The sequence below is a fragment of the Lissotriton helveticus genome, chromosome 2_1 (assembly GCF_964261635.1).
Source record: "Lissotriton helveticus chromosome 2_1, aLisHel1.1, whole genome shotgun sequence".
Lineage (NCBI taxonomy): Eukaryota > Metazoa > Chordata > Amphibia > Caudata > Salamandridae > Lissotriton > Lissotriton helveticus.
The window spans coordinates 706,745,436-706,770,238 of NC_136059.1; the positions used below are offsets into that span (position 1 = coordinate 706,745,436).

The 24,803-nt window shown below is 42.0% G+C and overlaps 1 protein-coding gene across 1 annotated transcript in view; it reads right to left on the minus strand.

Annotated features, from left to right (window-relative positions):
* The window catches only part of LIX1 (limb and CNS expressed 1), an 888,093-nt gene that overhangs the window by 225,653 nt on the left and 637,637 nt on the right, over positions 1–24,803 (minus strand). Inside the window, exon 4 of the mRNA XM_078677347.1 lies at positions 13,029–13,124. Within this exon, the coding sequence (XP_078533473.1) occupies positions 13,029–13,124 (96 nt within the window). The remainder of the gene's footprint in view (positions 1–13,028; positions 13,125–24,803) is intronic.

Here is a 24,803-nt window from a genome sequence, read left to right on the forward strand (position 1 = left end):
ACTATATATGGAATTTCAATGGTTTTGTGTGAGTAAAATAAGGTTTTGTAAATGCTAATCCCTAACTATATATGGTCTATAACCTATGGTTTTTTCAGTGAATATATATATATATATATATATATATATATATATATATATATATATATATATATATAGTGAGAGAGAGCGAGAGAGAGATAGAGAGTTAGAAGAGATATTTTGTCTTCATTTTCTATGCCTCCTTTTTCACTGGCCATGTGGTGGATGGGCTAACTACCACCATTTTGAGCGGCCAGTATCAATCATTTTATTACACTTTTAAAAGCCATTTTTTAGGAACATTGACTGAAGACATCTGACATGTTTATTCATTTTCTTAGTTTTTTCCTGATATATGTATTTGTGCTGGAGGCTGGTTGTAGTGCTTAGTTGGTTTTTATTTCTTTATTGATTTTTCTTCTAAGACAAATCAAACTAGGTAGACTAGACTAATACTAAAATCCTTTTCAGTTTCTTGTTCAACTGGTCAATTACCTTTTGGCTGAAGTCATAAAGGAGGAAAATGCCTATCTACTTCAACGGGAAACTAGAGGACACACTGAGGCCGACCCCAGTGGACTGCAAAGAGGTGGGTTGATTCAAACAATGCAGACTAATGGCTGACGTGGCAAACCCTAATTAAGTGGTTGTGGTCCCGACGTGTCACACAGCGGGCACAGCTACTTTTTACATTGTTTTAGTGTTCAACTTGGTGCATGCAGCTAGTTTGCTGTCAGTGCTCTGGGATTGTTCCAAGATGTGCTCTTTGTTAATGCTTCACCACTAAGCTAGTCTACACTCTGCCCTCTAATAGTGATTTCTCATGCTCATGCTTACCTTGACTCTCCCATATTGTCATTTTCATTTTGCACTACAGATACCTTCTCTTATGCAAGGAATCTCTATGGCACTCGTGCTTAGTGATGCAGCCCTGCACCTAAGAGGGAAAATGCCAAAAGCATGCAGATACACAATCCATTTGTATACAGTATCCTTTTTCTTATATCATAAATATTTCTGAACTGTGCTGGGTCTCCCTATTTCGCATTTTTCCCAGCCTGGGTAATAACTTTCTGAGAGCTAATAAAGAAAAAGTCTGTTTGAATTTGGTAACTAAACTGTCATTTTTTTTACGCGACAAAAGTGACATTACATGCTGCTCATGGAATGTTGCTTTCGTCTATATCACACATTTCCCTAATTCCCACAGCCCACCCATTAAGCCTCTTCTCGCAAGTTGTGCTTTTTTGTGTTGTTAATTCGATTATCAACAGATATCACACTTGTTAAGGCAGATGTTGTTAAAACAACACCTAGTTCTACAGCAGGAGGATACCAAACATGTTCAAATTCCCAATGCCACCCCTCCTACCCAGGCAAGAAAGGGACAACACAATGCAGATAATAAAATATAACTATGATTGGGCAAGGATAGTTAGCGTGTACTTAGCTTTTTAACCAATATCTATGCAGCATGGATTCCACTGAAGTAACCTTCTCTTGAGTCTTTCTTATGTTAATTTTAGTAAAAAACTCTAGACTACATTGCTAGTTGTTTTATCGTGATAGCCTCAGTCTTGGATTTTCCACTCACTTTTCTTTTAGTCTTGCTGCTTGTGAGGTTGATAGAGAATCCTTTGGCTGGTTCACCTGAATCATTCAGTAAAAGAACATTATTTTTTCTTTTAGCTCTTCCCTGTTGGCAACTGGTTACCCACCATCAGCATTAAAAAGGTCCTTTAGAAAACCCTGCATTGGGGTATGCAGTGTATGGGGGTGTTGCAGGCAGCGCTTCTTTTCTTACCCAAGTGGAAAAAGTGATAACTGAAAGTACATAATTGTTTTTGCTCTGTTGGCAGACAGCATTAGTAGTCAATAGTTACAGAGCATGGGACAAGAGCAACCTTCACTGATGGGAGAATGGATGCTGCTCATCCTGATCAAGCCATTAAAAGGAGTGGGAAGGACTGAGGAGGCAAGGGAAGTAATCTACCTAGTGTGGTTAGGGAGCTCTGGTAGTGAGAGACTAAAAAGGATGAAGGGGATGTACTCATTTGGACATTGCAAGGCGGGCCTCAGCCTCTGTTGGGAATACATTGAAAGAGCTTCCTGTTTAATTAACCAAGATGCTACACTAACCAGTAATTCCACATAGTTAATTAAATAAAATGAAGACACATGATGAAGAAAAGAAACACCCGTTTATTGACCAAAAATCTTAAAGTCGTACACTCACCTCCCTCAACATGCCCTCCTCCTCTCCCTAAACCCTAAAAACCATGTCTCCAACTGTTGTTCCCGCAATAGGCCAACCCCTCTCCCTAAACCCTGTAATCCCACAACTACCATATATCCAACAGTTCCTCCCACAACCGATGATGTGGGAGCTATAACATTTTGACAATCCTTTGATATTCTTGTTTTTCAAGAAACATGGTGCGAAGAACCATTTCCACCTATAGGTTTTATTGAGTATCATCAATTGGCTACAAGATCATTTGCAAAAGGACAGAACAAGGGAGGAGTAGCTATTTATGTGGCAATAAGATCTCATCTTACATTGCACCACTGGATGTAAAGAAAACCTGGATATATGGAATAATTATTTATAACTGGGAAAAGTAAAAAACCGAGGGGCATATTAGCAAGAACCTCGTTAAAATTATCGCCGTTTTAGCAGCAGGAAACTGCAGCTTAAACGGCGATAATGGACTTGCTAATATGTGTTATAGAATTCCAATAGAAGCCCAGGTTAGATGTGCAGGACATCTAACCTGGGCTTCTATTGGAATTCTATAACACATATTAGCAAGCCCATTATCGCCGTTTTAGCGGCAGTTTCCTGCCACTAAAGCGGCGATAATTTTAACGAGGTTCTTCCTAATATGCCCCCAAGTTTCCATTTTGATCTTAATATTTCAATAAACTTAAAAACAAAAAGGTAATGATAAAGACATTTGAAGAGACTGTCTGGGAGATAAATAGATGTATTCTAATGCCAGCAGGCAGCTTCGTGTTGATTTTAACACCAATATATTCGTTACCATCCCAGATTCAAAACAAGTTAATATTTTAAATGATCAACAGAAAATTCCATTACAATTAGGCACACACTGTGTAAAAGACAAATTTCGAAAGTCCTTGTTGAATATCATGCATCACTTACAATGCCATGTATTTAATGGCCAACACTAAAGAGATTACCCAGCAGCTCCCACTAGAATTACGTTAAAATCACACTCAGTATTGGATAATATTCTTGTAAGTTGAAACATCTTTCATAAGATAAACAGCTTTCAAATTGATTCAAGGCCAGTGTGTGACCACTTTCCGCAGATAATTAATCTATCTGAACAGAGTAGCACTGAGATTTATGAGAAGGCTCCAATTACTCAGTCTTACACCTCTTTCTTAAAAAGACTAAAGTGGAAAGAATCAAATTTGGGCCTTATTAGTCAATATTTCATATAATCCTTAAACACATGGATCGCAAGTGAGGAACTCTTTTTGATCTTTGTAAACGACTAGACCATCTTTAGGCTAAATTACTGGACAAGTTTACACCGCTACCTATTCTCAGAGTGAGAAGTTTCAAAACTCAAGCTAAATCAAATGAATGGGTCACCAAAGCATTTTCGCGTAACTTAAACATGGGAATAAGAGCTTTTGGGAAACTTCCAAAAGCTACAAGATAATCCAGCTCCACAAAATATAGACAGTTAGGTCAGAGTATAAGAAAGAAATCTGAAAAGCTAAATCAGCCTACATAAACCACAACTGGAAAACAATACAACACATTTGTAGGAAGGGAGAAAAAAAGCATTCTGGAAGTTTAACCCCATTGCCGCGGGCCTAATTCCCCCGCGATGCGGGGGGTGGGGGGGGCTTTGTCACGGTGGCGCTGTGCTGATGACGAGCTGAGCTCGTCATGACCATGCCCGTTTTTCAGAACGTTCAGCACAGCGGGGGAATGGGCCCTGCGTGTGAACGCCGCGCGTGTCATGACGAGCTGAGCTCGTCATCAGCACAACGCAACCATGCCTCATGACAAGCTGAGCTCTTCATGAGCACGCAAGAGGTTAATAATAATCTGACTTAGGGGGAGTAGAGAGCATATACTGTGAACATCTCTGAATTAGTCTAGATCAAACATGTAGAAAAATAGTATGGTACTATCACTTCGTAGGATCCTAATCCAGACAATTCAAAATCATGCTTAATCTTACAGTAGCTTAAGTATACCTCACTTCAACTCCAACATTTTATTAAAGAGGCCAAGACTGATGGGGCACCCGGCCTAAACAGCATTCTATCCGCATTATTCAAGGCTGAGATTAAATTCTGGTCAAGCATTTTCAGCATTTTATTTAGCAACATGCCGGTAATGTAATCTTGGAGAGTCACATACTTCACCCTATTCATAAGAGTGGTAAAAGAGATGCTCCATCAAACTATAGACTAATTGCCTTAATTGATATTGAGGCAAAGTTATTTTTTTATTCTTTTATTAAAGGATCTTGAGGACTGCTGCATTAGAGTCCCTAATAACATTACATCTAATGGGATTTTGAAAAGCTACTGGCACTATAACAAACCATATGGCCCACTCAGTGGTTATTGAGAACATTTTTAAGTAGATCCTCTCTCTGTGCCTGTTTTTGTTGACCTAAAGTTTGCATGTGATAAGGTCCCAAGGCAGATTTTATAATCTAAATTAATGAAATGGGGCATACCTCCAGTTCTGCTTCACACCATTCAACTTTATTATTATAATACTTGAGTCAGAATAAACTGGGCGATGGCTCAATAATTATACAAGTGATTGTCTAAAACAGGGCTGTGTCCTTGTGCCTCTTTTTTAATTTATGCAAAAGAAATAATTGATGGACGGAATGCTGGACAATGCAAGCATTCACCCCAGTCACAAGGATCTGGGTTAAATACATAATTATTTTGCTCACCACCCCACTTTGGACCCAGTCATATGCAAATCAGTCTTGACCTTGTTCCTTGTGGGAACAGTCCAGCACAAACTGCCAAGCCAGGTCCTCCCTGGACCGGAAACAAGCATCCTGGGACCGGTTTCAGGGCATCACCCTTCATCAGCTTGAATCCAGTGGTGTAGTGAGCACGGGACCCACGTCTGGGCATACCCTTCCCACTTAGGGCGACATATGCAAAAGAAACAATTGATGGACGGAATGCTGGACAATGTAAGCAGTCACAAGGATCTGGTTTAAATCCATAATTCTTATGCTCACCACCCCAGTTTGGACCCAGCCTTATAAAAATCAGTCTTGACCCTTTTCCTTGTGGGAATAGTCCAGCCCGAACTTCCTGCACCGGAAACAAGCATCCTGGGACTGGTTTCAGGGCATCACCCATCATCAGCCAGGCTAGCTTGAATCCAGTGGTGTAGTGAGCACGGGACCCACGTCTGAGCATCCCCTTCCCACTTAGGGTGACGTATGCAAAAGATGTAGAAGGACTATCCAGGAATAAGCGGACACACAGCAGCATTTTGGACCTGTAAGACAGTTTATGAATTTTGGTCCATTTAACAAGGAGTTTAAACTGGAGTCGATGGGCCTCTGTTCTATTTACAGAGCCTATGCCTTACCTAATTGTTGTGCTTTACCATGTAATTTAGGGTGCTATACTAGAGGGGTATCTGCCACCTGGACTGCTGCCTTCGGCGTTTTTTTGTAGCATATGTCATGTGGTAATTTATGCTGCATATTGAAATGTTGTGCAGCATTACCGCTAGCAGGTTATGGCTCTTGCAGCTGTTCCTCCACGAAGGGTGCTGGTGGCTGCTTCTGGGTCCCAAGTCACTTTATTTTTCAAGCATGTTAGATCTACCAGTTTTAGAGTGGTCTTTCCCCTAACGTTTTGTCTTCTCACCTCCTCTCTTTCTGAATTTGTTTTTGTTGGCCCTAGGACTCATTACTACTGCTAACCAGAGCCAAAGTGCTTGTGCTCACAGAATTGGCTTACACTCAATTGGCATATTTAATGGACATATAAGTCCCTAGCAGAGTACCCAACAACTGTAAATTGAATGCCACTAATGCGCCTACAGCACTTATGCCACCCACATAAGTAGCCCTTCAAAATATGTCTCAGACCTGCCACTGCAGCCTGTGTGTAGTTTTAAACTGCCCATTCGACTTGCCAACATTAACCTATTGCCAGCCCTAAACCTTTCTTTTTAATGCTGTAAGGAAATGGTTCTTTTTATATGACCACCCTCAAGTTTGTAGACTTATGCTGCTTTTTTGTTGACGGAGGACTTCTAACCAGACCTAAAACATGAATGTCAACAGACTGATACCAGATTGGCATAGGCTAACTCACTTGTAAGCCGCCTGCGTATTGTACCCAGGGTATCCAAGGCATGTAAGTTAGAGGATCACTCCAGGGATTGCAGCACTGTTCAGCCTGCCTGGATGTATGGCCCAAGTAAAACCTACCTCCCAGTCCACCCCTGCAAGCTGAACGAGCAGTTTCAACTGCTAAGTGGACTTTGTCCTTTAATGGAATGGCAAAGCCAAAACCTCCCTCTGCAATATGTGTAAGTCACCCCTAAGGCAGGAAACAGCCCATTTCCGGGGGAAAATTGTAGTTAACATATTCTGCCAGTAAAAACTGTTTTACTGTGGAAAGATTTGGTTACCCCATAGGTGAGTACAGAGTTACACACTGAACCCTCATTTATGCTAACTCTGTAATGGCATGACCAATGTTAATACGCCAACATATCAAACAACTCATTAAATTAAGCCCAACTTGATTCTCAAGTCAAAATTAATGTAACGTGTACTGTGTGCACCTTTTGCCTTTAACTCTCCGGTGCTCCTGCACCAGATTTGTCCCTGAGACTGATTTCTACATTCCTGGGGAGATGTGCCACGACTCCCAAGAAAAGAAGCAATAGAAGCATGAGTGAGAGAGAGGGGTTACTTCTCTCTGACAGGTGGCCACACTAACGTTGGCCCAAAATGTGAGCTTCAAAGATAAATTCACTTATGAAGAGCAAATGAGGAACACTTGGGAGAGGCCTGCCCTGTTGTGAGGTAGACAGGCTGGCACTCATGAAGGAGAGGGAAAATCAGTTGCAAAATAGTTTTTTCAGGGGCATGTAGCCCCCCTTAGTATCTACACAACTGGGTTGGGCTAGGGAGCTCAACATGCCAAGAGGATCCGTGCCAAATTGGAAGTCGACAGAATGGTGTATATTCTGGTAGCCAAATGCCACACTTCAAGAGGTGGTCATTAGGAGGGCAAGAACCTAGTAGCCCATTGGCAACGGAACGTGTCCACCTTGAAGACATTTTCTGACCAAAAAGGGGCACCCGTGGGACCCTGAAAGTAGATCTTATCTGGACTGGAAGAAAAACTGAAGAAGGACAGCACTGCTGCACCATGAAATAGGCATAGAGAGAGGCTGAACCAGCATTGACAGCACCTGCTGAACCTCATGGTAGCAAAGTAGAGGGTCTGTTCCTGCTGCGTCCTGCTCATGGAGAAGTCGTCTCCGGAGACCAGCCAAAGCAAGAGACTCCAAGGATCAGTTGACTGGCCTCCTGTTTGGAGTACAGGGCCACAATAGCTGAAGAAGCCTGCAGGAGCAAGCTGTTAGCCCACATCCTCAAGCTGCCGTTTCTCGTTGCCAAGTAGCACTAGAGACTGGGACCTGATGCTCAAAGTTGCACATGCGTTTGCTGAACCAGGGACAGTTGTTGGAGTGCAGTTTGGTAAGCTAGAAGGTGAGTTATTGTACAAGAAAGGATTCCATTGTGACCGCGATACGGGTGACTGGTTGCCCAGCGGTGAGTGGACTTCTACCACGACCAAGAGGACTTCGAGGGGCTTCGAACCCCACAGTCAGAACTACCACACCAAGCCTGTGGACCGAAGAGTATATTCAGGAAGACCCTCATTGATCCCATCACAACTACGGCATCATTGAGCATCTTCAGCATGCTGAATCCATTGCATCATGACCACTATATAGAAACCTACAGCAAAGGGGATAAAAGTGACCCGAAATCACTTAAAGTTGCTTCTACCTTTGAGGTAACGGTTTCTGTAGAGCTTGCTGATCTCCCTGGCTCGCTCCATACTGGAACTGGTTGCCTAAAGTGACTAAGTAACTGCATTGAGCCTTGCCCAAAGTTTTCTCTGAAATCATTTCTAAGTGCCAAATTAATTGAATATACCAATGCTTGTTCGGGGTTAAATGAAAAAGTGCATATTTACTATACCCTGTAAATTCCTTATTTTTGAAACCCTCCGGTTAACCTTTTCACTGTGGTGTCTAAAAATGCATAACAATACTCTTGTTCCTTTATGTGCGCCGTACTGCTTAGAACCACAGCTTCCCAGAGTTGAGCTTAATGTTTGACAAATGAAACCTACTTTTCCTAAAGGGGTTGATTACATGGTGAGATCACACAACCACTGCATATAATATACCCCATTTTCTCACAAATGCATACAAGTGACCCTCAGGGTAGGCCCTAAACAGCCTCTAGGGGAGGGTGCATTGTATTAAAAAAGTTGGACATGTACTTTTAAGTTTTGCATGTCCTGGTAGTGAAAACATTTTGTGATTTTTCACCCGATGCATTTGGGTAATTTTGTCTGTTTATGTCCAGGTCTCAAATCGTATTTGTTATTTTCATCCAACTGAAATTCAAAGCCTACCTTTTGTAACAGAGCATTAACGTGGAAACGGAAAAGCTAGTAGTTGTGGCAGCACCTAAAGTGGCACGTCACGGGCCCGCCAAAGCGTCATGTGCACTCTGCATGCTCTCCATGAGGGCTGTGTTACATGGAGAACATGCGCAGCCAGCCAGCCCTGTCTGAGAGCCGAACAAAGGTGCTCAGACCAATGCAGCATTGTGATCGGCCAGGGGATTCTGAGAGGCTGTGTGATTCCTGGGAAGAAGGATGGAGGGAAAAAAGGCGAAGGTCGGCGGTAAAAAGGTATGTGCTTTTTTCATTTTTATTGCCCCCCTTCCGTCCATCCCCCAGCCCTCCCGAGCCACCCACCCACCAGGCCCGGACTGGCCGTTGCGGGCACCGGGCAATCCCCCGGTGCGCCGCAAGGGTGGGGGCCGGTTTTGGGCCCTGGGGGCCGTTTTTGTTACAGGGCCGTTTTTGCAGCATAGCTGCAAAATCGGACCTGTAACAAAATCGGCCAATAACCGGCCCCGGCAAAGAGCTCGGTTGCACCCCCAGGAGGCTGGCCGAGCACTTTGCCAGGGCCGGTTTTAGTTCTCAGTCCGGCCCTGCCACCCACCAACCCTGGTCGGTAGTAGCCGCTACTGCCTTTTAGACCTTTAATCCAACTGACTGCGTTCCAGTGATCAGCAGCCAGTAGATGGCATGACTCTAGCCAACATATCCCCGGTGAAAGCTTCCTGAAGCAGCAGCGCGAGTGCTACATAAAAATCAATGCATCAGATCTAATTATATAAAAATATCATACAATTAAATAGACATTGGCTTTACACAGCTGATCACTGGGGTCCACGAAATGACAGTAGACCTATGCTAAGCAAGCAGAGAAAATTATAGTTAAACTAATAATTGATCATGAATGAAATTAGGGTGCCAGAATTCAACTGCCAAGCCTACATGACTGTAGTGATAATGGCTCTGATGGAGCTAGATTTGAGTCAAATGTGCCTGCTTTATACATAGCTCTAAGAAATAACAAAGCGCAGTGGTGCAGGTTTAGTTAGAAGAAAACGTTTCTTTTTCACTCACAGATCCGGGCGCATTACGTTGTGCAATTACCCTGCAACAGAGGGAGTCAGTTTCTAGTGAAGTGGAAAGGCCGGTGATGAGTGCTACGAGGATGTAAAAATGCATGAGGCAAAGACCCCCGATTCTTTCTCTGCGTTCCAGAAAAGAATGTACAATCAGAACTATCGGCCAAGAACACACCAAAGTCTTCAGAGAATCTTAAAGGGGACCACACATGTAATACAAGACTCTGTACGCGAGCAGAGCTCCGAGATCATTTAGAAGCATGCCAGTTCCCAAGTTCGGTTGAAAGAAAAGTTGCAACTACTGAAACCGTGTTATTGATTTTTCCCAATAGTATTATTATGCTCAGTGGATAGGTTCAAGGTTAGATGGTAATATTTTCTAGTTTTTATAGCATTTCATGTTGTTAGGAACTTTCATATTGTTTTGTTCTGAATTCAATACAATTGTTGTCTTAAAAAGTATCCCAGAAAAGTACCAATACTACATGTTTTTAAACCAAGTGTAAACTAGCCATCAAATTTCCACTTACCTCCAATTATTTCAGTGTTAGACCTGGCATCATTGGCGAGGGTTTCCCCTGTATTTTTTGCCTATGTCTCCTTTTATTTTGCTGTGTGTTGGACTTTGTTTTTGCTGGTCTAGATGCTTTGGGCCTTTGCCACTGCTGGTCAGTGACAAAGTGCAAGTTCCCCCTGTAAATTGTTGTTATGGATTGGTGATTCCATGATTGGCATATTTGATTTACAAGTCAGTCCCTAGTACAGTACACTGTGTGTGCCCAGGGACTGTAAATCAAATGCTGCTATTGGGTCTGCAGCACTGATTGAGCCACCCACATAAGCAGCCTGTAAATGTAACTCAGACCTGCCACTGCAGTGTCTGTGCGCAGTTTGGTACTGCCATGTCGACTTGGCAAATGCACCCACTTGCCAGGCCCTAACCTTCCCCTTTGATACACGTGAGTCACCGTTAAGGTAGGCCCAAGGTACCCCTGTGGGCAGGGTACAGTGTATGTGAAAGGTAAGACATGCCCTGATGTGTGTGGCATGTCCTGATAGTGAAATACCGTCAATTTCGTTTTTCACTATTGAAAGGCTAGTTCATTTATAACATCTTATAAATATAACTTCCCATTGGGACAAGATAGGAAGTTAATGTTTAGTATGCCTGAACTCAGAATATAAAGATGCATCTTTTAGTAAGGATGATTTTTACATTCTGTGTTTGAAAATACCACTTTTAGAAAGTAGGCATTTTCTTGCTTAGCCATCCTGTGTACCTCTGCTAGGTTTTTGTATTGACTGTCTGGCTTTGGCATGACAGGGGCAGGGGATGTGCATTCTATTAAGACAGCCACTTGGGGGGCTGAGGTGTGTCCTACTGTCCAGGGTGAGTCAGTTCCGGGCTGACTGGACAGACACGGGCTGCATTTAGAGTAGGGGGAGGAGGTTTCTTTCACACCTGAATGGGCCTGGTCTGCCTTGGACAATGCTGTCTCCACCGCCTTCCAGGAAGCTGCACCAGAGAGGACGGAACTGGTTATGGCTGGGCAAAGAGCATCTCCGCCACCAGAGAAAAAATGATTTTGTGCTATAAAAGTGGGGCCCAGCCTTTTAGAATACTTCTGGACTTAAGAGGAACCTCTTCCAAGGAGAAGAGCTGGGAAAGCTGAAGGAGAAGTACTACCCCTTTGCTGTGTGCTCTCTGGGGTTGGCCTTCAGTGGCTGTTTCTGCCAAGGAGAGGACTAAAAACGTTGCTGGATTCTTTGTATCCTGCATGAAGAAGATCTATAAAGGCTTGAAGTAGAGCGTGCCTCCTGTTGTGAAGTCTCAGGGACACAAAGACTTCATTTCGTATGTTCTCCTGCATCTGGAACTGCTGTTTCAGCCGCCACAAAGGGAAATTGCAACACAGACGCCAGCTATCGACGCCGTAACCTGCACTGACCCCTTGGGCACTGCTTGTGAAGAGCACGACTTACCGTCCTGATTTACACCGTAGACCCCACGCCTGCCGCCGCCGCGCCACATTGACTCCAAAGCCATCTCTGAGGCAGCTGCCTGCACCCGAGCCGAGGACACTGCTCGTGACACAGATCACACCGTTCCTACTCACACTACAGCCCCAAACTCATCAACACCAGTGCTTCATCAACCAGGAGCCGATACTCGACATGGATGACTCCATAATCCCCTAACACCGCACCGTCGTAAGGAACCGCCACCTCGCCACCAACGTGATGTCACCTCCCCGGCACCAGTAAGGTGTCAAGGGGATGAGCAGGGGTTATTTTAGAATTGTATCCCCTTTACTCTGACTAGGAAGAAGGGTTCCTACTTGGACAACGGTGCAAACCATTGCCAACTAGAGACCCCCATTTCTAATATTCACCATTTCACTTTTGGTCTAACAACTTTGCAGACAAAAGAGTACATATCAAAGTGGAATATGCCTACTGACAAATGTCATAATTCACTGTTTTAAGGGAAAATAGCTTGCTTAAAGTATTTGAGATTGTATGAAGTTTAAATATTGCATCAATAGGGCCAGTCTGGCAACTCTCATCACTGACTCAATAATGTCCCTCAGTGATCCACACTGTGAGTGAGGGGTATGCCCAGAAGTGGGTCTCGTGTTCACTATGCCACAGAACTCATGCTACACCCAACTGAAGAAGCCAAACCAGACCTTGAGTTGCTCCTGTTCCATTCAGAACAAGCCTGGTCTTGCAGTTCGTGATGGACTGATCCTATTGGAGAAGTATTAAGGCTGATTTGAATATGGCTTGTTCCGGTCTGTGGAAGTATGGGGGAAAGAATGATGGATGGACATGTGGCCGAGAGTGGACCAGTGGCTGAGATTAATTTATGCATAACTTGTTTGAGTAATCTCAGGAAATCAGCACAATTAAGCTGCCCCAAGTCTCAATGTACCATGATTTTGCGTCTTCCTTCACAATGAAAGTGTTGTTCTAACCGATTTCAGTATTTTAACTATTTCCTTGCGGTACAAAGAGATAAGTTGACGCAGCCAAAATCAAAGAGGTGTCCAAAAGGCAGGATGTGCAACTACCTCCTGGTAAATCAAGGCTCGGTGCAGCAGCACACTGCCTACCTCCTGCCTGTGAATTTCTCCTCGTTCACTGCAGTTTCAGACAATGTGTCTGAATGGAAAGCAACACTATGAAGCGAAACGTAACAGACAAGACAATGGACTGCTGTACCTGGAACTCCAACATCGTTTTCCCCAAGTTTGCCTCCAGCATATAGTGATAGGCTCCAATGCTTGTGCTCGGGTCCTCAGCATCGTTTAGGTCGCCCTTTAAGAAGACAAAAAAATGGTTATGTACTACTTTATAGTCTATACTTGCGTTTACAACATAGAATGTACACCTGAAATACTCTCGCTTTTTAAAAGTAATGCATTACTTTATTTTTTAATTATTCTTTACTTTATTTCCTGAGAATGACAATCACAGCACAAACACAGGAAATGATAGCGAAACTGTAGTCAGAAAACTCCTATTACATACAGACTGGAACGTTCTCATAATTGCCAAGCATAACTCCAGCCCTAATTTTCACTTGCATCCCAATTACCTTGCATGGATTTTGCTTCCTCTTTACTCATCTGGTCAACAATTAGGAAACTTCGCACATTGCACATAACTGAAAGGTCTGCCTCTTACATAAACATTATGCATGGGTTCCAATTATTTGTGCATAAATCTTCTCTGGTTTGTCCAGTGCTTTCAGCAGCAGGAAAACTTCACAATTCCCTATTTACTAAAAAATCATCTGTGAGTAGGTGTGTCTTAATCCATACTAAGATGTGACTTACTCGTGAATTCTCTGGACATGCTTACTTGTTGGCCTTATTCGCAAAGCATTCATTTCACAAGGAAGCATGGCTTACTGCTGGAAATGTGGAGTAAGACACATACAATCTTCATACCTTCTTTTGTCATGAAAATCTTCACAAGTTTTCCATTTTACCACATTTTAATTACGTCATTGTTGAAACTGGATTGTACAATTAGCTGTTTGCAAAGGATTTTGATAAGCAGTTTTATGCTTGTAGCACTCTCAAACAAGGACTTTCCATAAATTGACACAACGTCATCAATACATACACATTAAATAAATGACTTGCACCATATGGGCGCTGCATACTCCCATCTCTAGCACTAAAGCTGTCAGAGGAGGACATTGCACAAGGAGCCTAGTTTAAGGTCTACAGGTTGTGTTTTGCACTGACATTTTGTCTCACTGCACATATTTAAACCCTTCTGCGCAGGTATTGCAATTTAAAGACCATTCTACAACACTAAAGATCTGATCCACATATGTAACTTACAATTTTGAGATAAAGTAACTTTTTTCAAACATTTCCTACTTTTTGCTTATTAATAAAATCCAAGTTTACCCTACTACTAAAAACCACAATAGCAAGTCCAGCATCACACATGGCCAACCACTGGTATAGCAACAACCTACAGTGGAAAATAATGGAGGTGAAAAATTAAAATAAAACTCCATAGATTATAATGTTAAATTAAACTAGATTTTTTATATAGTAAAACATATAAATACATAAATATAATTCAGTGTTAAAAATAAATACAAATAGCACATATATATATTAAATATAAAATATTTCAATACCCATTTTTGAATTCAAAAAATATTGTAACAATGTTTTTATTAAAATATATATAAATTAACTTTAATTAAATTATGGCTTAATGGTCAAGGATTAGAAGTATGCTTTCCAAAATAATATGAAAATACTTATTTTGCAGGGTTGGCAACCTTCACATTTTTACAGATCTCATTCACATATTTTCTTCTACATTGCTCCTGTTACTGATGGTGGATAGTTTTAGTACTTTCAAGAGCATACATACATTTTATTATACTAATGAATATTGAAATGCTTAACAAAAAATGGTTTTGTGGGCATGTTTCATAAGTAAACAGGTCTACTTATGTAAGTTATGATGTGGTTGTCACTGCTGTTGCCATTATGCTCCACTAAGTACCCATACAAATTAAATAAGAAAGGTAGAAAAGGTATTTGACCAGAGTCTTCTAGTACTGTAAATTCAAGAAAGACCAGAACCTGAAACTGGTCATCAGGACCATAACACTGGCCCCTCATTTGTACAAGAATACTCTGGGCCCTTGTGGAGCCATGTTAAACACCTCTGTAATCGAACCCCCCTGACACCAATGCTCCTTCTTTGCATGGGATCCATATATAGCCTGTAATGGATGCCTGCACAGCATGGCCGAGTTTTAGGCCTGGCCAAAGTGGGTGACTGCTGTGAGTGGCAATCTGTCACCCAGTGTGTTGGGGCACAGCGCTAAACTAGCGTGGAATTACACTTTCATCACGGGAAAGGAAGCACTTCCTTTTTGATTAGTAACCCTCACACACCCTAGTGGTCCTGAGAGGGTCATAGCACCATCACTTCCTGTGTGTATTTATATTTTTAATATCCCCTACGCCTCCAACAATAAAGAGATACCTGGAGACAGAGAGGGATTTTTATCTTTAGACGCCCTGGTAGACCCCCTGGCCTATCTCCCCTAAGTGCTACCTGGAATATGGTTGAGCCCACCCTCACCTTTAGGAGTCAGGGTGAACCCGATGATGAAGCATGACACCACAAGGGTGTGTGAGGGTTTCTAAACAAAAAGGAAGTGCTTCCTTTCCCTCGTTGAGCGGGTAACACCACAAGGGTTTAGGGCTGAACTCCAATACACTGTGTGGGATACGTTCAGTAGTTTATAGTCTAAATCGGGAGGACGTATTCATACCCGATATACCTCTCTACCCTCACCGCCTAGGTAGAGGTCTCTCTACCCCAGCCTTAGTACAGTAGTGACAATCTCTCACCAAACTGCCTTGAATCGAGGACAACAGCACAAGCCACTACAGACATGGACAGTATCAGTCCAGACTCCTCAGTGAAATGTTTAAAAATACATGAGTCCGAAGAGCGAGCTAATTGGAGGGGCAGAATGCCAAAGTAGCAATCATATTTTTGAGTGGATGTACCTCGGATATCAGCTTAAAGGACTGTGGGGGATCCCATTGTGCTGGAAAGACTTTCGGTTGCTTCTTTGAGTCAGTAGGAGTCATGATGCATGCAGGGTACCTGTTGCTCTTTTCAACCAGTTTCAGTAATAACTGAATCCAACCTCCAGTTGTGTGTGTTTCTTGCAGGATGCATGGGACTTGCATTCTCTATCCTCATACCCATCAGCCTGTATGGTCGCAATCCTAGATATTAGATTTTGCCAAACAAGAATAGGTCCAATGTGGATGTTATTTTTTTTGTTTTGTTTCAGAACCCTTACCAAGATAACCCCAATGTGCCAAGTAGGAATTTTTATATATCATTATAGTTTTGAATCTTTACAGAAAGATAGCACCCCTTCACTGCCCATACATGTATACCTCTGACAAAAGAAATCGTGTGGTAATGTGGTAGTGTTTTAATGTGCTTCAGTTTTAACAGTAATGCGGTAGTGATAATATGATGTAATGAGTGTTCGAAGTACGGGGGACGGATGGTTAGAATGAAACAGGGAGTGGAGACAGTGGGAGCTAATTTAACTCCGCTACAATTTAATTGATGCCGGGGTTAATATAGGAATCTTAATAAAGACAGCGTGAGGATGGTACATTACGAAATTGGCAACAAGTTGAAAATGGATGGTATTGAAGCAGGGCAAGAATGATCCTCAGCACAAGGATATCAGCTTTGGCACATAGCTGCCAAGGTTTCAGATTGCTTATGTGTGAAATTTTCATAATTTCAGTGCAATTATGAGTGACACTTTCTCACAAGCAAAATCTAGCAATAAAGACCAGGGAAACATATAAATAGCAGAAGTTTCACCCAATTCACCTACAAAAAACTCTAGGAAAATCCTAAAACTGCTGAAAACACCAGAAATGGAAGGGCGCTTAGTGTTGTCAGTGAACTGCCAAATGTGTGACACTTGGGGTGACATTTTCTCTCGAGTAAAATGAAGTGCATGGAAAGAGATAAATATCAGTAATTAGACCATTTTGATCAACGAGAAACCCTAAAATACCCTGAAACTGCTTCAAAAACCCCTGAAATAGAAGATTAACTGGCTAGCTTTAGAGAAGAACTAAAGAAGGTCATCAGTCTACCCGGTGCAGGAAAAATTCCATGGTTATCTTACATATGAAACATGCTTGTATCCATGGGAGTGGGTCATATGTGATCTTGTCCAGAAACAAGTGGCCCTACTGTGTCAAAGAAGATGTTAAAGGATCTCTACTGGGAGCATAAATTGACCATGATACAGGGGAGTTGCACAACTGGCATACTTTTAATTTCCTAGAAATTAAAGACCAGTATAGACTAGAGCCGTCTCTGGATGACATTAAACCGTCAGCGGCTATGAAGCGATACCTGCAATTCAGGCATGGGGTGCTCCCCTTGCGTGCCTTTTACGTCCAAATGGTCTGGCTCTGAATGCTCGGTCTGCCCAGCATGCAATACTGGAGTTGAAACCGAACAACATGTATTATTCTCTTGCTCAGGGTACAAGAAAGCTAGAAAACGATGGCTTACACAGATCTGCAGAAATCTGGGAACCAGGCACTGTGTAGAGGCTTACAGGATTTTGAAATATAATGCCAGCCTTCATATAGTTTATTCGGTCGCAGGTTTCTTGTTCTCCATGTGGTGCACACAAAGAGTTTACCTAAGATGTCCCCCATAACATTGTGATCATTAACGGTCAAATTTTAGAGTGCAATAGTTTGCATAACATAAGGAGGTGCAGGTTAGCCACACATTGTTTCTTTGTTCCCTAGCACATGTTAACCCGGCTAGCATGTATGTAGGCCAATGTTCATAGTTAATGATACATTTTGCACTTTTGTATTAAATATCCTGATGGTTGCTATTTATTAAATAGTATGGCCCTGCCGCAACTCTAGCTGCACATGCACATAGCACTTTAATACAAGTTAAGAGCCTTATGCACTGTATTAATTTTACTAGCTGATAGATCTATAATGAACGTGGTTGATAAAAATTTCTTCTTAGTCTTGTTATCTGCAAATTAATTTACAAAATAGAATGTGATATATGCCAACATTATCGTTTCAAACAGACTAGCTGCCCCAGGAGCTTGACTTGGACAGACGTTTTTATCTAATGTTTTAATCATGTTCATATTTGTATATGGGGACTTGCATAATTGCTTTTATGGCCTATCGGACGAAAAAAAGTTTTACTAAAGTAAAAAAAAGAAGATTAAGATACTGCTACGAAATGATTTGTGTGCATATAAGATGTGAAAGTAAAGGAATTATCATACATTTTTACACCTCCCCATGCCTTTGCACTTTTTTGCGGTCTCATACAGGTAATGCTGCAGAGATCAAATAAACACAGGGCAGATATTTTGTAATTCCGGCCTTTGATAAAATAAGCAAAATCACCAAAAGCTGGTAAATATTGGCAACCTTTGATTGAACATACTGCAAAGAACAATACAAATAGAAAGCACTTTAAACGTGTGTTAGCACTGATCCATGGCTAATGCTTAGAGTAACCAAACACTGAAATGGCATTTTACAAATGAATAAATATGATTTTGTTTCCAGTTCTATTAAATCTGATGTTGTTTCCAGTTCTATTTAGTAATATGTCTAGGCATTAGCAGACTTGATAGAACAATTAAACTTCTCTTGGGACTGTGACAACCTTAGTAAGAGTGCTTGATTTACCTGACTGCTGCTGTCCATCCACCACTGCCTGAGAGGGGGTCTCAACGCTGAACACTTCGACAGAGAACTTGTTTTTCACAGTGTTGGGGTACGACGTGTCTTGGTGATTCAGATGCAGTTTCAAGCTAAGTCAGAGCGGTCGAACCACAGGCAGCTCTCCTCAAGATTGTCTTGCTCTAGTTGGCAGCAGTTTTGATTAAAGGACCTCCAGCATGTTATTTTCGGGTGGGCCCACCTGGGCACCAGTGATGCCTTCCTGGGAGCTGGCAGGATAGTATCGTTAAAAACATCCTGCCAGTCACGAGCGCTGAAGACCCTTGCAAGGTTTGAGGTTAGCACACAGAGTGCAAAGCCAATTAGGTGCCATTTGGACCAGAGGACGCCAGCTTCATACCGTCTCTCTGCTTCCAGCGGGCACCAGCTATACCAGAAAAAGAAAGTTTGATTTGCCCACTGCTGCTACTCATTGCTTGGCCATAATCCCAACACAGTGCAAGGGTTGTTCCATATGCTGGAAACCTCGCAAAGAAGGTGCCGCCCCCGAAGCATTCAGTGCAGGCACACTGTCGCAATTTGATAGCTGCAGTGCCACAGATATAGAAACTGTGTTGTCCTTTTGTGACAGCCACATGCCGTCACGTGAGGCTGCTGCGCGGCAGTCCAGGCTCAGAGTGAGTGGCTGATTGAATGCAGCCAGACCCCAGGCCACGGCGCAAAGTCAATTCGAACTGGTGATAATTGCAATGCTTCCCAGCAGCAGGTTGTGGTCAGGCAGCACAGTGTGGGCACTGCCTGTACCAGACTCGCGCTGCTTTACCTAATGGAGCACGTCTCCTACATCCATCTCACTAGTGCCAGGCAGCGCCAATGGTGTTAGAGTGCGCAATGAATCTGTGACTATGCATTTTAGTGCGGTGATGCGGACCACCACACCAAAATGCATTAGTCTAATGCTTGATGCGTGGTACTTGGCAGAGCTTTTGACATCTTTAATTGTTGAGGGACCAATAGCTACTGGTAACGCACTTTGGTGGTGAGCGGGCACACCTACAGTGAAAACTGTAAGTACTTTTTGGGTACCTGTATGCTGTTTTGGCCCAGATGGTTCTCTAATGGTCATTTGAATGTTGTTGTGGCATTCCAGCAAAGCCAAGTGTGCAGTTCAGTGATGTCAGCGGATGCTTGTGGGTGCTGAGAGCGAAAGCTGTGATATTAGCACACAAGACAATTAGCTCCTTCTGTGCAGCAATATTCATCAACTGCCTGGGTGTGGATCAGTTATGTTGGTCGGCCACTCACCAGTATTTGGATTTGTTGAACTGCATCTTACTCGTGCCTGGCAAGGGATCTTTATCTCTACTTGCTGACTGTATCCCGTTTTGCTGTGCCTGAGCTGACGCTCTCTTTCTTCATTGCTCCGTGGCGCGCCTCCCCTTGACTCGCTGGTGTGAGCTTGAGCTGCAATCTGCACGCTCTGTCCATCGCTCCCAGCTGGAGTCAGAAGGGTTGAGGCCAGGGTGAAAAACTACAGCGCGCCAAGCCTGGGGGACTGCGAGGACCAGAAATCCCAGCTGGGGTCAGCTGGTTCCTCTTCCCCCAGGCGACACGCCCACGGACACGCCCACTGACGAGGCAGGATAAACATTCGTGACACCCGCTTCGCGGGCGCCACTCACCAGTATTTGGATTTGTTGAACTGCATCTTACTCGTGCCTGGCAAGGGATCTTTATCTCTACTTGCTGACTGTATCCCGTTTTGCTGTGCCTGAGCTGACGCTCTCTTTCTTCATTGCTCCGTGGCGCGCCCCCCCTTGACTCGCTGGTGTGAGCTTGAGCTGCAATCTGCACGCTCTGCCCATCGCTCCCAGCTGGAGTCAGAAGGGTTGAGGCCAGGGTGAAAAACTACAGCGCGCCAAGCCTGGGGGACTGCGAGGACCAGAAATCCCAGCTGGGGTCAGCTGGTTCCTCTTCCCCCAGGCGACACGCCCACGGACACGCCCACTGACGAAACGTAGAAAAATCAAATCGCCTCCCGCGACGCGGGACGCGCGCGGGACCAAGCGCGGGACTAAGCCCGGACAAAGGGCGGGCCGTCTGTGGCCGTCCGGGGACGACCGAGGACGGGACGGCCTACCCCTCTTACATCTAATCTAGGGATTCACGAATACTTGAAATCGAAAAAGGATTCGAAACAACACAATCTAGGTAAGCCAGAACTTCATTACATGTTCATGTATAGGAGCTGACGAAAACTGAGGAACTTACATAGCAATATACGGATAATCACCAGAAACCAAAAAGTTCATCCATATTAAATATCCCTTACATCAACATCCGAAATAAATTGATCAAAGCATCTGAAAACCAGCTGTGACGACTATAATCAACAGCTGATACCCGGCCCCAATATGAGGGCATTAAAACAATTACGCTCACGTACAATCTACATGAAACGCATGGGTACTGACGCAGCTGTTAGAAAATCAACAGATAAATCAATGAAACCGGGTCAATTATCATATACTCCAGCCATAAACAAATATTTTTCTACCCTTTCTACGAAAAAATATTCATCCTTTTCTACATTAGAAGAACAAGATAAGTTAGACCTCACAATAGATAGGGTACAGCATGAATTGCTACTTTCCTCTGATCAGACACTTCACAAACAAGAATCCTTAATTATAGAGAACAGCTTGGCAAAGACTTCTTTTCTCGTAGAGCGCCAGACATCGCTCCTAGATATGTCCCAAATAAAGTCCATAACACCAACAAAACTACAAGATAATGCACTACCTTTGGAGGTATCGGTAAGCAACATCACGAAAGGAGAACACGAAAGATCAGAAATATTATTTAGTCAAAACCAGCCATTAACCAGTTCACCAGAAAAATCACCCAAACTCTTCTTCAATCACGCTAACTCCATTGACCCTACCTTTACAAATTTAAATTTAAACTCTGTAAACACTGTTCCTCCCTTGTCAAAAGCATTATTTTCACTGCAGGAAATCCTAGAATCAGTACTTACCCATCTCGGTCAAATTCTAGCTAATTCTGATGATACACTAGACGTGTAAATAGGAATCCTAAAATTTTTGGTCGTAGAAAAAAGGAAAAAAGATTTATCCAAAGCAACACCTAATGAACATGAATCAGTCAAAACGCCTTTAAAAGAAGACTGCCATACTAATGGAATAAAAAATCTAAACCAACTGGAAGCAAGTACTCAAACGACTGATGTGGTAATAATCGAGACCAAAACTAAGGATACAAAATATAAGAAAAAACATCCTATTACCTATTCACTCAAAAAACTGTTTAGAGAAGAACCGGAAAACACCACCGAAAACGATATCAAGAACTATCCCATCTTCTCTAATAAAGTAATCAACACCAATTCAGATAGGATAGCTCGGGATACGAAATTAGAGTCATCAAGAGTTATTACCGAGCAGGAATCCAGTCAGATAGAAAAGATCGAAAAAAGTAATGAGCGGGAAAAAACAAGAGGGAAGAAAAAGAGAAGAAAGCCTTTGAGAAGAATACAGAAGAAAAAAGGGGATAAACTTAAATTTCAAAAATCTACACCACCAAGTTCTGTGAGCTCTCAAATAATTAAAAAATCACCTCAAGCAAAAACTCCGCTGGCGAATTCATTGAATCCAAAAGCAGAAGAATATTGTCCGACGATAGAAAACCGATCAACTCCGCAAAAGTCCACGGATACAAATAATTCATATGAAAAGAAATCTCAACAATGGGAAGGAATTACATCTAAATATATAATAATAGAAGAACTCTTTCCAACAGATAAAATGCCGTTCAATCGCAGCAGAATAATTAATCTTTTACACGAAATTCCATCCTTGACCTCTCTCACAAGCAAAGAAATTGACTTAGTACTCTTTCCAAATAAAGAAAATAATAAATTAGTACAGGTATCCTTTTTTTCCCCAGTTCTTCCTAGAATAATAATTAGAGAGAAGGAAATTCTTCATAGAAACGGCTACGATGTAATTTCAATACCAGACTTCAAAACCAACATACAAACTAATTGCATAATTGGACAAACTCAAAGAAGAAATGATAACTTTGGCTTAAAAAGGGGAGAAGCTGTATTAAATACCATGAGAAAAGACACACTCAAAATACAAGTAACGTATGGCGAAAGGTCAGTTTGGTCTCGGGAACCAAGATTAAGTGATACAGAGAACCCTATAACATCTTGGGCATGGCTATCAGAGACTTTAAACAGCAAAAACATGGATAAACCTCAACAACATCAGGTTTAGCAAAGGTTTGTCGTTATTAACTTGGAACCTGGCTGGGAAATCTGTTAAAAAAATGAAAAATGCAATTAAGGATTTCCCAGATATTATAGCCCTTCAGGAAACATGGTCAACTGATCCCTTTATACAAAAAGGGTACTATGTTTATGAAACTCTGGCAAAAAAATCTAAAAGAGGACATGCCAAGGGAGGTCTGGCCATTTTACTAAAAGAAGAATATTCCTGGTCACAAGAGATAATTAATACTAATACTGATAATCTTCAATGTGTAAAGGTGTCACTTAAAACTCAAACAGCAGTTACTTATGAAAAAGTACTACTTTTCAATATTTATGCGCCCCCCAATAGTAATTATGACTTGTTATTTGACCATCTAATGGAGACTATTACGCACATTATTGAAGATCAACTTTACATGCCATATATCATTATGGGAGATTTAAATGCTAAAATTTCAAATAGTGAACTTAAGAAATGGGCACTCTTATTTAAAGAGGAATCTCTGGAAATATCTCTTCCAGAGTTACCGAAAGGAGTTAAATCAGATAAGAGAGGACGCTCATTATTATCACTTCTTCCGAGTATAAATGGGACAATATTAAATGGTAACGCCAACGGAGACAAACCGGCATCTTACACGAGGCGGGGAAATGGATCTCCCTCTATCCTTGATTATTTTATATGTGGGATTGAAGAGAAAGAACAAATTATCCAACTCTCGATTAAATTTAACGAGGAAAGTGATCATGCACTATTAAATTTAACAACTAAATGGAATGCACAGTCTTCTTTTCAGAATCAGTTATTATTTTATAAACCCATTACGGAAGTAAACACAAAGAAGTCTCGTATATATTGGAGTACTGAAAAACTAGACCATTTGAATACTCTACTTTCTCATACTCATTTATTGACTACCATCTATTCAGATGACCCTATTGTGAACTTTGAACTTATCATTGACAAGCTTAAGCTTGCCTTACAAAGTAAGTTACACATAGATACACAGATAAAAAGTAAACGTAGCAGTAAAAATAAAAATTGGAATCAACCCAATATAAAAAAACTTAATCGGTTGATTCGAGCCCAGTATTTGAATTTCTCGTCTGAAACAAAAACGGAAATTAACAGATTAAAAAACCAAATACGACGAGAAAAAATTAAACAGAAAAAACTGAAGCAGGACGCTAACTGGATAGATATCCAATTAGCAGCCAAGCAAAATAACCAACGCAAATACTGGTCCTTGATTGCGAAATTTACTGGAACCAAAAAAAAGCTGGAAGCAACTCCTGTTTCAGAGGAAGACTGGGATACATACCTCAGCGAGCTGTATAAACCAAATCAGATCAATAAGGCAAGAGAGGCAGATGAACGATTTATGGAAATGAATGATTCTAAAATCAACAAAACTTCGGCAGTATCTATCGCCATGAATATAAGAACGGCAAGAAGCACGGGTGCCTCTGGCCCTGATCAGATCCCTATTAAGATCTACCAACTCGAACAAAATAAGTGGGGTCTGGTGCTTTCACCACTATTTAATTACATATTCGACACCGGCAAAATACCAAACTCCTGGAAGGGAAGTATAATTATCCCGATTTATAAAAAAGGAAAAAGATCTACACCGGGGAATTATAGACAAATAGCGCTCATGGACGCAGCCGGGAAGATATTTGCAGCAGAAATTCTGGATAGATTGAAAACTTGGGCATTTACAACCGGACAAATTCCTATGTTTCAGTCTGGATTTCGTTCGAACCACTCTGTTACAGATAACATAGCAATCTTCCAGACAATTCTAGATAAATACGCATCAGGGAAAAAACAACCCATATATGCAGCGTTCATCGATTATTCGACGGCCTTTGACCGTGTCGATAGACCGACACTGTGGTCAAAATTAAGAAGGATGGGCA